This window comes from Malus domestica, chromosome 14 (genome assembly GCF_042453785.1).
Source record: "Malus domestica chromosome 14, GDT2T_hap1".
Taxonomy (NCBI): Eukaryota; Viridiplantae; Streptophyta; class Magnoliopsida; order Rosales; family Rosaceae; genus Malus; species Malus domestica.
The window spans coordinates 10882614-10901312 of NC_091674.1; the positions used below are offsets into that span (position 1 = coordinate 10882614).

Here is an 18699-nt window from a genome sequence, read left to right on the forward strand (position 1 = left end):
CTTGCATGGGGGGGTGGTATTTGACCCAGCTTTGGCATTTGGCTTTTAGCCCAATGTTTTAGCATGGGTTGGGTGGTGTTTGGATGAGGGAATAAATGGGGAAATTTGGCTTTTAGCCATCATTGAAGTTGGTCTAAATAGACGACCTAGTCAAGCATTTTAGATATAGTTTTGCATCCATAAATCAAATAGAAATTAGAGTAGTTTTAGTGTCTGAGAAAGAGAGAGTTTAAACACTTTTGGTTTGATGTTCTTTGTGGATTGGAGTGCTACTTCCGCAAAAAGAAAGATCGTTATATCCTGGAAGACATTTGCCAATGCAAACCTCGAGGCATCAGTGAGGGGCAATCTTGTCTTAAGGCTATAGAATTAAATTCTAGCCTTGATCTCTTAAGGTTCTTCTATTCCTTGTTCTTCGTATATTTGTAGAAATTTTATTGTGTATTATTTAATAGTTTATAATAAAATATATATCAGTTTTTTTCAAAGCTTTTTCCAACAATATTTGTGTTTAATTTTAAATAAAAAATCTAAATAATTTTTTACCACACAATATACGATGAATGATTAAAATATAAAGATCCTTAAAATCCCCACAATTTAAATCCAAATATAATCCAAATCCGTAACCATGAATAAGAAGAAAAATAAGGTCTCCGTCCATGCGACACAGCTGCATATGCACGTGGAATATGCAGTAAACTCGCTGCTAGGCTCGTGTATGCTTATATTTGACACGTTCTGGCTGCACTTCCAACTATTTTTATTATTTTAAGTTTTCCTCTCTGTATTAATTAATTCTTCAAATTATCAGTTGAAAGTGTCCCTACAAATAAAAAATACAAATTGCTCCGGATAATTGTTCCAAATCTATCTGGGTAATCAAAAGGGCTTGTTTATATTGTTTGTTAAGATAAACAAAGGGTTTTAAGGGTGTGCTTCTTTGCAATAACTAATCTTAATTTAATAGGAAAATTAACGAAAAGTCCAAAAAAACTTCTCTTTTAATGAAAAACTATTTTTAAAGGTATAGTAAATAGTACCAGGAAAATGTATAAATGTGGTTTTTCGTTAAAAATAAAAATACCGAAAGTGTTTTGTTAAAACTCGTTAATTTAATAGATTGGACTAAGTGTTAATGTAGTTCCGTGTTTATTATTTGCGTGGACTAACTTTAATAGCATTAGGAGAGACTTGCCTTGACTAAACAACTCGCTAGACAGTCTTAGCGAGACTAGGGATGGGCAAATACCTATCGGTTATGGGTAACCACGGTTACCAGCCCATTTAAATATCACGGTTACGGTTATGGGTAACCGTTTAGATAAATAAACGGTTATGGGTATAACCGTTTACCCGCGAAATTTAAATGGGCGGTTATGGGTATTAACCGCGGTTATAAACGGGTAACCATTTACTCATTTATTTTATATATGTAAAATTAACACAAACCATGTTCCCTATCGGACAAAACTTAGATCAATGCTATTGACTATAGTGCATGATTTCTATAGCTAATATAATATAGTTTTCCTTAACCATTTTAAATTTCATGGTCCATTATATATATTATGTTAATATTTTACATTCCGAGTCAAATAACCCAAGAATACTATCTTTTAACAATTTTCGTAACCCAAGAATACTTAGCAAATTTTATATTACCTTCATTGCTAACAATTAAAAATATCGTCTGTAAACTATTATTTCAATTATTGGAACGGTATACGGACTTAAAAAATTAAAATGCAGAAATGTATGATGAATGTACCTATAACGGTGTTTAATTGTTAGAAAAACAAAATTATGACAAATTTTTTTTTTTAATTTTCAAGTTGTTAAAAAAAACACGTAGACGGGTGAAAAATGAGTAAATGGTAAAAAAGAAAGGATAAACGGGTTTAAAAATGATAAATGGGTAAACGGGTACTAAACTGTTACGGTTAAATGGGTATACGGTTATGAGTATGGTTAACCGTTTATAAACGATTATGGGTATGGGTATAACCGTTTAGACAATTATCCAACGGGTAAACGGTTATGCGAATATGAAAATAAACGGTTATGGATAAATAACCGCAGTTATCCGTCCACCATAATCATTGTTCATCCCTAAGTGAGACCTCCCCCAAAAAAACAAAGGATTGCTAAGACCATCGCTGCTTCTCTTCACCAAAATCTACTTCGTTTCCCAGGCAAAAGCTCATAAAGCACCTCCCCAAACCCCTTCCAAAACCCGGTGTGCAATAATACGGTGATAAACATGGCCTTGATCGGTGTGCTCATTGCACTAAGCATAAGATCGATTAAGCAGCAAAATGACATCGAATCGCTGAAGGTAGAGAAGGCGTCGCTCATCAAGTTGAACAAGGCTGTGAAGCAGACCTTGTGGGACTGAAAGTAACAGCTCTTTACGATGCCTCCGCCGCCGATCCGCCCTGGTTCCGCTTAATTTTCAGGCTCAAAGCCTTCTACGGCGAAGCCCTAGTTTCACAAATAATTGGTGAGGTCGTGAAGAAGGAAACCAAAATCTGCTGCCTCCAAAAGCATCTTCAAGGAAATGTCAAAAAGTCCACATTAGCAATAACGGTAAAAGAAAAAAAGACATTATTAGTGTTTTCCAATCGAAATGTCAATTCCTATTTAGCATGACATGAAAAGGCAGCAAATGAAGTTGTTGTCAAATTTGACAACCGCTTCAAATCTCTTTTTAGTAATTAATAAATGTTTTTCATAATTTTTATACTTATCTTTTGTTTTAAAATACTAAACAACTATAAAAAGTAAATAATGTAACAAAAATTTGACATATTGATTGGAGAACAAAATTTATAAGAAGATTAATGTGCCACATAAGCCTTCAAATTTAAATTTTATGTTTAAAATTTGACATCTCTTTTGGAGATGATCTAATGAGTTTTTTTTTTTTTTTACAAATTTGAGTCTATTATAAGTCAATTTAGCTTAGTCTCTAAAATTAATCTAGTTTGAGATAGTCTGGTGAAATAAAAGCACCCTTAGTATATGGGTTGTTGAGTATTAAATAAAAGCTTGCCCAATTTATTTGTTCAAAAGAGTTTTGAAACAATTATTTTCAGTAGATAATGGACGGAAACTTTTATTATTGTTGGGATTATAATCTAAAGTTTAGAGATCAAGAAAAGGAAAAGTTGACGTACACAATCTCTTATTATTGTCGTCTGCTTTATATAAACATGAAGAGTAATGTGCCAATTTGATTCTTAAATATTCTTCTCAAATAAAAATTAAGTGCCTAAATTATTAAAAAATACGTCTAAATTCATTATAAATAGGCAATCTCCCCTTTATTATTAGATGCAAAACTATTGATCTATTCAATTTCTCGTTAATTAAGTTGCATAACTTGCATTACATGTAATACACTTTAAAGGGTAGAATGAAAGTTTCTAAAAATTTAAGGACTTGTTTTTTCTTAAAAAAATAGGTATGAAGTTAATTTTATAAAGCATTAATATAAAGTAGACGAAAATAGTGTGTTGAGCACAAGATTTATGGTGGTATGGTACGGACACTAGTTGGTAGCTTCGTTGTTTTAAATAGTTGAACATAAAATTCATGGTAGTATGGACACTAGTTGGTTACTCTTCAGAGTCGGTTTTGGTAGATGTCCCCTTGTTCATTATACTACAATTTTTGTGCACAGAAATTTACCAAATCGCCAAGTGTTTGACTTTCAATCAACAATGGAGATCTTTTGGTTTTGGCTTTGGAGTGTCATCTAAGTCTTTTGAGTTTAAGTGTGGATGATTTTAAGACTTGAATACGTTCATTAGCTTGTTCTCAGACATGTCTTTCCCTCAAATTCACTAGTACGGTGGCAGCAAGTGACTGATACTTTGTTACAGCTAGTAGTAATGTTGATTTTGTTACCATGATATGTATAGGAGGCCTTTAAGGGAAGGATCCCCATCTTTTTAAAATAGGGATTAGTTGTGGGGTCCACACCATATTGAACTTTAACAACCTGAATCGTTTATTTTTTAAATTGCACCTCATAGATCATCTTTACAAAATATTAGCCAAATCGAAAATATTTGATGTCACATCCTGGCCCGGGCCCCCACCACATCCCGAGCTTGACTTTACCGTAGAACGATATTGTCCGCTTTATGCCCCGACCACGCCCTCATGGTTTTGTTTCTGGGAACTCACACGAGAACTTCCCAGTGGGTCACCCATCATGAGATTGCTCTCGTGCGAACTCGCTTAACTTCGGAGTTCCGATGGAACCCGAAGCCAGTGAGTTCTCAAAAGACTTCGTGCTAAGTAGAGATGAAAATATACATATAAGACTTATAGGATCCACTCCCATGGCGCGATTTGGGATGTTACAATCCATCCCCTTAGGGCCCCGATGTCCTCGTCAGCACACTTCCGGCCATGGATTGGCTCTGTACCAAATTGTCACATCCTGGCCTGGGCCCCCACCACATCCTGGGCTCAACTTTGCTGTAACACGATATTGTCCGCTTTGGGCCTCGATCATGCCCTCACGGTTTTGTTTCTGGGAACTCACAGGAGAACTTCCTAGTGGGTCACCTATCATGGGATTGCTCTCACGTGAACTCGCTTAACTTCGGAGTTTTGATGGAACCTGAAGCCAATGAGTTCCCAAAATGCCTCATGCTAGGTAAAGATGAGAATATACATATAAGGCTTACAGAATCCACTCCCCTGGACGATGTGGGATGTTACATTTGACGTAGCTAACGGAGTTCAAAGAAATGGATGAACACTTTGTTCTTTAAGAAACATTAAAATTTCATCATGATAAATAGGCAAATGTTTTCAAATTGAATTGAATTTTTGCAAAGATATTAAATGAATCGAGACTTACAAACAGATAGTTCAGATCATTGGGGTTTGATGTGACGTGGGGCCCCACAACTAATTCTCATTTATTTCAAAAAATGAGGATCTCTTCTCTTAAGGGGCATATATATATATATATATATATATATATATATTAAAGTAGACTCTGTAATATACACTTAGGGAATTGTATGATTAATTATTACTTAGTTAGGTTAAGCCACCTAGATCTCTCTACACACAGAAAACACATGCCCACACACGCCATGCTGTGGAAGTTGACTATTCATTTTCCTCAGCCATCTTATTATAATGCATGTTTAATTTGATTCTTTACAGACGAGCCAGTTCTTTAAACAATTGCATAATTAAGTGCACTCGCATAATCGATCCTACATTTTAATATGACGTCTGTTTGTGTATATATATACCAGAAATGGTCATCTCACTTTCTAAGCAAAATTGGCATCCGGTAGCGCAACCCCAAAGTAATCAGTAAAAGATGTTAGCCTTGTCTCCTCCTATGTTTTCAACCATTGGATGGCCCATAGATCAAGATCCTACAAGCCACGATTACTACAAGGACCATATTACCACTACTAATGATCAAACTGCAGAGTCATCCTCCCTTCGTATACTTCCATCTGGTCGCCCACAGTCTGAGCTTGATGTTTCCACACCATCCACAACCATAAGAGGCGAGTGCTCCAGCGTTTCCCCGGTGGCTAAGAAGCTTAACCATAATGCTAGTGAGCGTGATCGTCGCAAGAAGATCAACAGCTTGTATTCCTCATTGCGTTCATTGCTTCCTGCGGATCAACCGGTACGTAGCAAAATGAATTCGTTCATTAACATATGATACAAGAGAAACTACTATGGATTAATTTATTGCTAGTTTACTAATCTGTAATCAAATTGAGTAGAATTGAATCGATGAGGAATTAAAATAGGCTACAGTCAGAATCAGATTTCTGTTGAAACTGATTACTAATTTCGTTTGGAATCGGAATAGAAATCATATTTATTTATATAAGTTGTTTATGTAAACACATGAATCAGAATGAAAACCAATGTAATTATTAAAATGCCCATATTCCAAGTAATTTTTTTTTTAATATTTTTAGTAAAAATTTAATTATTTTTTATTTTTAAAACTTTGTAAGAAATACAAATGTTTTTTTTTTTGGGGAAATGCTGAAAAGATCTTTATGTAGTTAATATAAAAATAAATAAATAAAAAACTCATCAAAAGAGAGCCCCTCCTTGGACCATCTCCAACTCTTGAGGTTAAAACCTAAAATTTTTAGCTCAGAAACAACTCTTTTTGCTCCAACCCTTATGAGTTAAAATTTTAGCCCCAGATTATTAAAGAATGAATTTAGTTTTTTATTTTTCTTATAGTAACTTTTTTAAAATAAAAAATTATGTAAACTATCATAAATTAATTTTATGAACATTTTAACCAAAAAATATTTAGATTCCAATAAATATTGAAAAATCACTAACTGACACCATGAAACTCGTGAAACACTCTGAAATAATATGGAACACATAAAATATTTTTTTAAATTACTTTAGCCTTTAAATTTGGACCGTTAGATCTTTTTTCTTACTGTTGGATTTCATCAAATTAGATTTTAACCATTGGATTCAATGAATTTATAAATATAAAACTAAAAAATATATACATATATGGTGGGTCAGCCTCACTAACCCAGACGGAATCCTGGGCTAAATTTGGTCCAAAAATGAGTTTTGAGTTTTAACTCATATTTGCCCCAAGGGTTGGAGCAAGTTGAGGTAAGTTTATAACCTAAAATTTGAGTTTTACTCTAAGGGTTGAAGTAGGTCTTACTCTGTGATGCCCTTCATCACCATCCCCCAATTCTTTTTTCTTTCTCGTGTCGCTGCCCATAGGGACGCAGAGAAACAGATAAAAAGGTGGAAGGGATAATGAGGTAAGGGTATTTTGGGATGAAAAAGATGATTCTAGATGGTGACTTTTTTGTTTTTGTTTCTGTCAGACGATAGATTTTTTAGATTAGGAAGTCGACATGATTCGAATCCATGCCGTGGTACAAGGACAACAATCATCTTCACCACTGTGGTAGAGGGCCACTTGCAGATGGAGACTTTTTCTTGAAATTCAAATCCTACCTATTATTTGAGAGTCTAATGATGGGGAAATTGGGAGTTTGATTCTCCTTTCATTCTAGGGAAATTGGGAGTTTGATTCCCAATTTTTATTCCCAAGTGTTGGTAAACACTTGAATAACTTGGAATGAGTGCAATTCTCATTCCACTGATCCCACTCCCCTTAAGTAAGGATAATGTTAGAGAGACTAAATTTGTAAACAAAATTTACAAACTAAATGGTGTGTCACCAATAGGAAAGAACATGTTTATCAACGCTTAAGTGATAATCCAATCATCAACTTCTATGTGATTTAGTTTACCAAATTTTGTCCCTTAAATTATAAATTAAAAGAGTAATGCTAGGTAGAATAAATTTACAAACTAAATTGTACATCACCAGTTAGAAATAAACATGTTAATCAACATTTAAGTAATAATTTAATCATCAACTTTCATGTCATTTAGTTTACAAATTTAGTCTTCCTAGCGTTACTCAAATTAAAACGTTAGTTTACCTTATCAAGAATAGTCCAAATCAATAGTCTGACAAGAGAAACTAGTAAATTTGCAGATAGAGTAACTGTTGATTTCCAGCCTGAGCTTTCACTTAGCTTTTGATTTTCCACCTAAACTTTTAAATTGGAAAATTAAGGACTCAAATTATTTTTTTTTTGCCGATTTCCCCTGCTGTTAGTTTTTCATTCATTCTATCCAAATTTCCATTAAATTGAAGTATGTACACAACATGTGAGGGTAGTTCGGTGACTTTGTTCTTTAAAATAATTGAAAACCTTAGATTTCTAAAATGTCAACCTATGCAAATCTGTGATTTTATCACTGTTCTAAAAATCCCAGCCTAGCACCGCCTAGGCGCTAGACGGCTGGCCACTGCCCCGATTAATGCCTAGGCATTTGAAAATTAAGAAAGACGCCCATACCTGCTGGCGCCCGCCTAAACCACCTAGTCACCCGCCTAGCCCGCCTTGACTCACCTAGGCACCTGCTTAGGTCGCAACTCACTTTGATAGAAAATAGATAACTTTAATTTTGCATTTTATTTTATTTTTTCAATAAATTGTAAGAGACTTGTTCAATACTTAAATGAACACATATTATATGTTTGTTCTCCATGTTTTCATTATATTTCAATACTTTATAATATATATCATTCTATTTTATAGTTTATGATGAAGTCATATATATATTCAAGTATAAGCAGACACTTACTTATACGAAATATAACAGATTTACTTAAATCCGTCTAGTCGCCTAGAGTTTTTTAGAACCTTGGATTTTATAGCTTTGGTGTTTGAAGGTCTAACGAAGTGACGATTTCATCCTCAAAGGAGAGTCACGTGGTGTGCACATAATAAAAATTAATGTTAATTTGGAATCTATGAAAAACTAACGATAAGGGGGAAATCGGCCAAAAAAAAAATTTAAATCCTTGATTTTCCACTTAAAAAGTTTAGAAAAGAAATAAAAAACTAAGTGATTGTTCAGATGGGAAATCCACAGTTTACCGTCTGCAGATAATAGTAAATTAGTTTTCATCGATATTATTAAAAAGACTGCTGCTATTCGCACACCTAAAAAGTCATCACTCTCTCCTTGTAAAAAATAAAAATTTTCTTCTTAAACACTGGAAAACAGCGAACCTACTCACAGTTCGAAAATTTTGTTCCATGTCATAGTTACAGAAAAAGTTGAGCATTCCGAATACAGTTTCGCGTGTGGTGAAATACGTCCCGGAGCTCCAAAAGCAAGTGGAGGGATTAATTCGAAAGAGGGAGGAGCTTTTGTCAAGAATAAATAAGCAAGAAAGTGCATTGCATGAGGAGAAGAACCAAATAAAAAGTGCAGCTCGGAGCTCCTTATCTGCTGTTTCAGCATGTCAGCTTAATGACAGAGAAGTAGCAATTCAAATTTCCTCCTTGAAGACCAAAAACAATTTATTATCTGATATCTTGCTAAATTTAGAGGAGGAGGGGCTTCAAATCCTAAATGCTTCTTCCTTCGAGTCGTCTGGAGGGAGGGTTTTCTATAATTTACAATTTCAGGTACTTACATTTATGTAAAATTGAGGATCTTTTACTATTTTGATGTTCATACTACATAATTAATGACTTCTGTCTGATATATTTTATGTGTTTGTATGTATCATTTGATAATTACACAGGTGGAAAGAACTTACAGACTAGAATGTGAGAGTTTAAGTGACAAGCTCATGTCCTTCTATGGACAAGAATATTAAGCAAAAGAGTAATTTCCATAAGAACTTTTTGCCGTAGAGATGCAACGATTAGTGGCTGGCTCAGTTGGGTTAACTTACTGCGGAAGGAGATATCCATCTGAAAAGGCAAAGTTTGGGAAGGTGTGGTGACAGTGTTGCCTAAAAGATTGTTCTTTTTGCTGTGGTGGTTTGAGGGTTAATGTGACTCCAAAAATTGGAATCTATTGTAGTAGAAAAGTAGGAGAAGTGATAGTATTATGTGAATACATGGACTGTACTCTTCGGGAGTTTTTAATTAATATAGATTTTCTATGTATAGGATTATGTTGAAATTAATTCTCACATGTAAGAAATTTGACCTTCCCCTCCTCTCATTCGGGATAACCCCAAGGTCAAATGTAGGTAATTTTATAAGTGTATATAAATATGAAAGAGGTAGAAATCACCACTATGATTAGTAGTATATGATAAATGATCTTGTGGAGACATAAGTTAACCACGTCTAATAGAAGAAGGATATATGGACAATATGATATGACGGTTTTACTCTTGACGTCATGAGTAGATCATAAATTTACCCTAAGGGAATAAGATGTAGGGCTGGTTTGGTATTGCTGTGCTTTGAAAAAAAACTGCTGTGAAAATAAGCGGCTGTGCTGTGAGAATAAGCGGCTGTGAAATATATCTGCAGAGTGTTTGGTAAACTTTTTTGTAAAAGTGCTTTTGGAAAAAAAAAAAAGCAGTCTAATAGTGGGTCTTTTCATTAAAGAAGCACTGTAGCTCCGTGTGCTTTGAAAAAAAGCCAGTTTTCCAAAGCTGCAAATAGCAGCTTCAGCTTTTTCCTTTGATTTCAGCTTATTCTCACAACAGCTTCCAAAATAAGCCATTTTTTTTCAGTTTACCAAACACCTAAAACCCTCACAGCTTTTTTTCATGGGTGCTTTTTTTTTAAGCACCTCACTCCCAAACTAGGTCGTAGTGTGTCCTATGATAATTGGGCTTTTATCCCACTAACACACCATGGGCTATCTGAGCTGCCTATGACACATATTAGGGGCTCTTTGGACTGTCCATAATACGTCCTGCTATCAGGCTATACTTAGTCCAGTGGTAGCAGGGCACTGACTCTATGGAGTCTCCCTTTAGGTGTTCGGCGCACTTGCACTCTTACCAACATGGACATTTAAGAATGCTAGCAGGAAAAATTGCAGAGACTGGTTTGTATCATCAAGAATTTTGTATAGTATGCTCTGCAACCTCCCTTCCCAACTGTTTGCTAGGGTTTCTTCCAGATAAATAGTCAAGTCAAGAAGAGAAAATGGTAACGCCACTTACTACTTAAAGCTCTCTCAAGTTCTCTTTGCCTCTGTGTTGCTTTTTTGATTTAGGCATTAGAGGCCCATTCGTGGACACCCTTTCCCCTTTTCAGGATGAATAATTGGGCTTTTATCCCACTAATGTACCATGTGTTGTCCGGGCCGCCCATCACACATATTATGGGCTCTCTGGGTTGTCCATAATACGTCATGCTATTGCCATCCTCAGTCCAATGGTAGTAGGGCACTGACACTCTGGAGTCTCCATTTAGGTGTTTAGATCACTTGCACTCTTACCAACAGGGACTAAATCTTTAGGAATGCTAGCAGGAAAAATTGTAGAGATTGGCTTGTATCATCAAGAATTCCTTATAGTATGCTCTGTTCTGTGGCCTCCCCTCCCAACTGCTTGCTAGGATTTCTTCCCTATAAATAGCCAAGTCAATCAAAGGAAACGGTAATGCCACTTACTACTTAAAACTCTCTCAAGTTCTCTTTTCTCTATATTGCTTTTCTGATTTAGGCATTAGAGGCCTTTTGGCGGATAGCCTCCCCCTTTTCAGGGTGTTCGTCAATTAGGCTAGTGGCATTTGTTTTCTTGTAGTTGAAATATGTATTCACAAATCTAATTTAAAATAATAATAAAATCTTATGCATACGATGTGGTAGTTTAGTGATTAAGGTATACTCTAGATCACCATATATTTTTTGCAACGTGCATATTTAGTAAAACTTATAAACGAGAGCATGGTAACCCAAAGACCTAATATGCATGATCTATATATATGTTTTTGATAAACTATGGGCGTGTCAAGGGTTTAGTGCGTTTTTTCGATCTAATTGTGTAAAACCATTTTATGAATGGCAATGAATTATGCCGAGAATTATTGAGAGAATAGTTGACTTGACATACAAATTAATGAAATCTCTACTAGGACTCTCGGTGCCTTAAGGAAATAAACATATTGGAGTCCTAATTACATGCAATCAATTAAGGGCCATTAATAAGTAAATACAAGGAATGAGAGTCATGATGGGGATCTAATTGATTTGACATGATTTGGGTTGATATCCTTTCCGACAATAGGAAGGAATTGGTTGAAAACCCTAGCTATAAAACCAAGGAGCAGTCCGTGTTTCCATACCAATTGAAACTCACAAAAACTACAAACCTATTTCGATAGTAGAGTTCATTGAGAGGTACTGGAAGTAGAAGACTACTTCTACTTTGTTCACTTTGTTCGCAAGGATCAATGGCTTCATCTTCATAACCATGTCTTCTGTATTCTACAGATAAGTTTAATATAATTAGTCGATCTCTATTTTATATTGATTTGATTTATTCGTGATCCTAATGTCTTGTTGTTGTGATTTCAGAATATGTCTTACATGTGGTATTAAAGCCACACAACAAGCTTAGGATTTGGATGAAAGAGAGCCGTGATATAATTCTATTTGGTATGATTCCTATTGACTATAATATACGGACTGCTCTCGGTGGTCAGTCTGGTGACTATAGATACTGCTGCCGCTAAGTAGTATTCATGAAATTTAATTTTTTATTATTTTATTATTTTTTGGCTCTTTTATGGATAAGGCATAAAGAAGTGAGTTTGCTCAGGTTTCTTTGTCTCCTATAAACCCTAAAATTAAAAATAAATATATATTTTGGTTCGACTAATCGTGCTCTAGTGATACAATTCTGGGGTTTTTCTTGCTTCCGCTTATTCCGATATAAACTAGCCTTTAAATTTTTTAAAATTGGTGAGTTTGCTTATATTCATATTATTTTGAGTTGATGGATCAAATTAACCTTATGGATACTATTTTCCTGGGTGAGCCATCAAATAGGATTTTATCGGATTTCATGCTTCCGCTCACTCCTATTCTTAATATGAAAATTCTAATGATATTTTATTGAATGGAAGAATTGCATTAGGCATGTTGCAATTTTCTAATTATATAAGCATATGCTCATGATTAAGAAAACTTATATGAAAGAACCTTTTATAATTGAGGGAAAATAAAAGGAGCTGCAAGTTTTGGTTTTATGTTCTCATGGTTTATATTTAGTTTTGAATACAATATAATATCTGCAATTTTACACTTGCTTTATCAAAAATTGAGATGCATTTGTAAACATCATGACACAAATGTTTTATGCATGCTCTCGCTTGTCAAGTTTTCTAAGTCTTCAAATGTCAATTCCACGATAAAGGTTTTGGGATCTTTCGACTACTTTTAATTTCATTTGATTCCAATTCCATCCATAATTTTGAATAATAGATTAAAAGGATAGTAGTGTGACCCTTGTATTGAAAATTGATATGGTTAATAAATTTTAAAATTTGATTATATAGACTTTAAGCAAAGTTGTCTAAATGACTAAATCCTTTTCTTTTACGGTGAAAAGGGATGCCTTGCTTGTTGTAATCACCAAAAGAATGAAATTTTTTCGTTACCTATTTGCATTTTGTGTAGCAAATATATAGTGAATGGTCATTGTTTAGCCAAATTCTCATCAATGCATATTTAATTATCTTATTTTATTATGATCTGATTAGAAGGTTTTGTAAATTTCACTCACCACTCCAGAACAATAATTTGATAAATTTTCCTAACTCCAATTTTGATGAAATATGTCATGTTATATTCTGCAAATGGAAAAATTTTCACATCTTCGGACAAGAAATTGATTTATGGTAAAAATTTAAGTGTTACACTATGTTGCTAGAATTCTGTATTTGTGATAGTATTTTGATATATCTATGTAACTCATAAATTCATAAACTTTTAGTATAATATACATTGAGATGTTCATTTCAGGTATGGAAAAATTTTCACGCGCATTGGTTTGAAAATGACTTATTGGTGAATTTTTAACCTCGGGACTACACTGCAAAATTTACACACAGCTTCTGCAGCACATTTCATTTCGATTTTATTTTTAGCCCACTTTTAAGATAGGAAAATTATGGAACTTTGGGTGACAGTAAATTTATATGTCTACTTCATTTCTGAAAATTTTCAAGCATATTGGAGAAAAAATGAATTTTTTGTGAATTATTTAATCTCCGGTATGTACTGCAGAATTTTTGCCATTTCTGTAGCATATCTCATTTCTAATTTTCTTTTAGTACACTTTAAAAGTCTCACAAATTATGAAATTTTGGGAATTAACAGATTTTTATGTTTACTTTATGTCTGAAAATTTTCATGCATATCGGATGAACAATGAATATTTGGCGAATTTGTAATCTTAGGTCTGTACTGAACTGAACATTTTCTGCAGTTTCTGCAGCACCTCTCTTTTCGAATTCATTTTTGGCTCACTTATAAAATTTTAAAAATCATGAAATTTTGCGAAATAGTAGCCATATATGTCTAGTTCATACTTGAAAATTTTCATGACAACCTAACAATAATTGAGTTTTCAGTGAATTTACAAAATAATTTAGTACTGCTGAATTTTGGGACTTCAAACAACTGGTTATGTTCCGGGATATTGTTTCATTGATTTGTGTGCATCTATTGGTACCGTTATTAGACAAGTTTATAGTTCCAATATGTCCTTATTTTATGCAAATTCTCAATACCAATGACTTTTATTAGGCAACAATGATTAAGTTTTGATTTAAAGATGTATTGGTTTATTTTGCTCAAATCAATGTTCTGTTTGGTCATCAATTTTGATTATGATGATCATTGTCTTTTGAGCCAAAAATTGGAAAGTGGCATCAATTTACTAATTGATGATTTTGGTCCCTATCGAATAACTAAATAACTATGTTTCCTCTTTCGAGAACTTTATTGTTCAATGTCAATAACAACATACTCTTGTGTCTGCTTTAATCTTTTGAGAATCATTGAATATCCAACAAAACGGATTATTTAATATTGTTCTAAATGATTATTTTGAAAAATCAGAATTCTAATTTATATGGTAAATACTTTTGTCCTAAAGGGAATTTTAGGAAATCATTTACCAATTATAAATTAGTATTATAGCAAATCATAAAGTACTTCTAACATATTTTCATTTGGCCAAAGCTGTTGAAGCTATATATATTTTTCATATTTTATGCTTTGGCTAGTTATGCAGGTATTTCCTTTGCATGATTTGTTTTTGCCCAAAGGTGTAACAATCATGCACATTGCAATTGGTTTGATCCTCCATACCTCGACTACTTCCATGATGAACTTGCATAATCGAGAATGAGTAGGTAAATTTGTCAATCTTTTACCTTAATTTTCTCTGAGTTCTAAATTGGATTAAAATTATTGTTAAAAAAAATTGATGTTATTGAACTAAAATAAAATAAAATTTGTAGTCATTGCATAAGTTTTATTCTTTATGGAACTTTTTAATTCTAACCTACTTTTAGGAAAAGTTTATGTATTTGATCTATTGATTCAACTTACATTTGGTTGTTAATTTGACATCAACACAAACCTATATTTTGTTACGAAAACCAAGTTCTCTAGTGTTTAAACTTGCAGTTTTGAGTGTTTGTCCAAGTGGAAGAAATAATGTAGTATGGGCTTCACACTTATCAATTTTGCATGCTTTTGGTTGTCATAGTTTTGGTAGATAAAATGTACATTATTATACTTGTTTATATTTATTTGTTATATATGCAACTAATCTTGTAGGAAATTCAAGCAGGGTTGATGAGTATATTCTTCTCAAAAGTGTTTTGCTTATTAATTCGTGTTTGTTGTTCAAGAAATTAGACTTGTGATTTATATGTTATTGATGGATAATTAATCTGCTCAAAAGTGTTTTCTTATTCAGTACAACTATAAATCAATGTATAGTGAAGCATGGAATTGACAAGATTGTATATACTTCATCTGCTCAAAAGTGTTGAAGCTATATACGTTTGCCCTTGTATTTTATGTTTTAGCTATGCAAACTTAATATAATTAGTTTCTGTCCAAAGATGATTTTGGAATTATATGCTTTTGATGCAATAAGAAAACATTTAGTTACGGTTTTCTATTTCTATCAAATATTAGATGAACAAAACTGACCAAATGATTTTGTATAGTTTTGCAGTCACGAGAGTCACTTCCCTACAGATATCTAGAATAAACATGTTGAGCTCACAAATTTTATGTTCTAGATCCCATGACTAATGTTTTGCTAATGGCAGTATTTGACAGGTATATGTTTCATTTTGTAGACATTTACAAAGTTTTTTTGCTCTCTTAATCAGTGGGAGTAATAATAATTTATCTATATAATTTTGTCTATGTTAATCAGTGGGAGTAAGAGATAACCTTTTGTGTTAAAAATTTGAAGTGTTAGTGACTAATACTTTAAGAGTAAATTTTGTTTAAATTTTGTTCATAATTTTTAATAAGAGGTCCTGATTTTGTAAACAATATGTCATATTTTACTTGTTCTCTTATTATATTCTAAATTAACAAAAAAGTTGGATTTTGTTACCAACCTTGTTGAGTTCTTTTATGAACTACTTTTGTACTGAAATATATTTTCATATTTTTAGTTCGACTATTGTGAGCTAATGTTTTGACTATTAGCTCTTGATATCATGACTTTGTTAGTAACATAGTGTTTTGAGTTAAGTGTGCATGTAATCATGGAGTGCAAGGAATTGTCCAATCTGTGCCTTGTTTTCCTTGGTTCTACACTTAGTCTCAAAGCGACAAGTTACTTGAAAGGTATGATTGCATACTTTAGTGGACTCAAGTGATCACCATGTATATTTATTTCGTTGAGGTATTCTCACTGACATTCAAGTGGGAGAATGTAAAACCATTTTGTGAATGGCAATGAATTATGCCGAGAATTATTAAGAGAATAGTTGACTTGGCATACAAGTTGATGAAATTTCTAGGACTCTCGGTGCCTTGAGGAAATAAAGATATTGGAGTCCTAATTACATGCAGTCAATTAAGGGCCTTTATTAAGTAAATACAAGGAATGAGAGTCATGATGGGGCTCTAATTGATTTGACATGATTTGGGTTGATATCCTTTCCGATAATAGGAAGGAATTGGTTGAAAACCCTAGCTATAAAACCAATTAGCAGTCCATGCTTCCATACCAACTGAAACTCACGAAAACTACAAACCTATTTCAATAGTAGAGTTCATTGAGAGGTACTAGAAGTAGAAGACTACTTCTACTTCGTTCACTTTGTTCGCAAAGATCAATGGCTTCATTTTCATAACCATATCTTATGTATTATATAGATAAGTTTAATATAATTAGTCGATCTTTATTTTATATTGATTTGATTTATTTGTGATCCTAATATCTTGTTGTTGTGATTTCAGAATATGTTTTACAGATTGAAGCTATGATAATTTATTTAACTGATGAACTAGTAAGTTTTAGACTTTTATAGGCTAACATCATCAATTTAACGAATTATTAGAGATTCAAAGAGATAAAATGTCTAAATTAATACAATTTCAAACCTCAAAGTGTAAATGTGAGAAAATTGCAACCCTATAACCCATTTTACAAATCACGTCAAACCAAAAGATGTAAAATGTAATTAGCCGACCACATTTTAATTATACTCAATTTTCTTTATACTTGATCCAATTACTAACAAGGTTGATTACTTACAGAAAAATGACCCTTCAAAGGTTAGATTCTAAATTTTATGTGTTAGACTTTGAATATTGATCTAAAAACTGGACAGCTTAGATTGTGAGATTACATTATTGAGTTAGCCAAATGAGTGGCTTGCTTCGTCTAACTTGTTTAGCGCTAAAATACTAACTAATTAGTAAGTTAATACAATACTAATCACTTATTTCTCATGACCTACCCCTATCACTTTTTAGGTCCTCATTAAAGTTCATGCAAAAATTTACTCCAATAAAAAAGTGTTCAATTCTCCAAATGTAACAAAATAATAAAGACAAACACAATGTTACCGAGAAATAATGAAATGGTCACGAAAATAATCAATTGGCTAACCCATTTTTTATCTAGATGAATTTTTGCAAAGGTGCGCTTTAATTTGAAAATGATCTAAAATTGATTTTTTTTTCATGATCGAGATTACTTTGGAGACAAGGTCCAAGGGAAAGGTTAGTGCCGTAATAACTTACTAACTACTTAATACTTATTGTATGTATTGTTTGGGCCCACTAGACAATTGAATGTTTATGGTCTTTGTTCAAAGGTATTCCTTGCAATAATGGGTCAAATGTTTAGCCATTCGATTATAGTCGTGAAAATTCATTATTTGTTGGCTACTTTGTGTTCGTCTATTTATTGAATCACACTATTAGATAATAAATGATTTTTAATTTGAATGAATTTTCATCGAGTAATGTTAGTCCTATCATATATTTTATAAAAGGGACACTTTGGATGCGGTCCCTAACTATCAATATTCTTTGATTGAAACCTTGTTAGTTTTTAGTTTTTGATTGAGGTCCCTGACATGAATGTAATAATGTAAGTTACTATATTTTTTAAATTAAAAATTAAAAATTGAAATTTGTAATTTTTTATATTAATGAGATTTTAAATAAAACCCATAATTTATGGGATTAAAAATAATAAAATATAAATTATACTCTCTATTATATTGTGTGTGTGTGTGTATGCATATATGTATGGGTACATTAACCAAAATTAACAAAAAAAGTTATTGTACCAAAACATGGATACATTCTCAAATCAATGAAAAAGAATGTACCCATATAAGTTTAAACATAGATTAAAAATTTTGAAAGGATTTTATATTAAAAAAAAGGTACATTTTAAATATAACAAATTGATATATTTGAGAATGGGTACATTTAAGATTAAAAAAAATGAAAAATTATATGAATGGGTACATTTAAGATTAAAAATTGAGAATCTTTTTATATATATATAAAAAAAACTAATAGGTACAAACTTAATTTAATTTAATTTATTATTATTTTGGAATGTTTGAATTGAAAATTAATTAGAAGTTTAATCGAGGTGTGAGTATTAAAGCCTAAATTAATTACTAATTTTTATATTAAAAAATTATATAATAAACATGTAAATTCATTATCACATTAATGCTAGGGACTTGAATCAAAATTTGAGAACTAATAAGGTCTTAGTCAATGAACAGTAAGAACTAGGGACCGGTTACTAATTTTTCCTTTATAAAATATACTGAATCAACATCT

The 18699-nt window shown here is 32.6% G+C and overlaps 1 protein-coding gene across 2 annotated transcripts; it reads left to right on the top strand.

Moving 5' to 3' along the window:
* Nucleotides 1–5191: 5191 nt before the first annotated feature.
* Nucleotides 5192–9686, top strand: LOC103451644 (transcription factor ORG2-like). 2 transcript variants are annotated; one of them, XM_008391060.3, is made up of 3 exons: nt 5192–5677; nt 8685–9050; nt 9170–9686. In XM_008391060.3, exons 1-3 carry the CDS (start codon nt 5357–5359, stop codon nt 9242–9244), a joined length of 762 nt encoding a protein of 253 aa, XP_008389282.3. In that variant the 5' UTR covers nt 5192–5356; the 3' UTR covers nt 9245–9686. The 2 variants fall into 2 exon arrangements, with proteins under 2 accessions (XP_008389282.3, XP_070668560.1); XM_070812459.1 differs by having other exon boundaries at nt 5206–5677; nt 8691–9050.
* The last annotated feature ends 9013 nt before the right edge of the window (nt 9687–18699 follow it).

Excerpts from the sequence above, each read along its gene's own strand:
- LOC103451644 (XM_008391060.3), top strand. The coding sequence starts at position 5,357 with ATGTTAGCCTTGTCTCCTCCTATGTTTTCAACCATTGGATGGCCCATA. Across the intron at positions 5,678-8,684 it reads TGCTTCCTGCGGATCAACCG|TTACAGAAAAAGTTGAGCAT; the intron begins GTACGTAGCAAA and ends TCCATGTCATAG. Across the intron at positions 9,051-9,169 it reads TCTATAATTTACAATTTCAG|GTGGAAAGAACTTACAGACT; the intron begins GTACTTACATTT and ends ATAATTACACAG.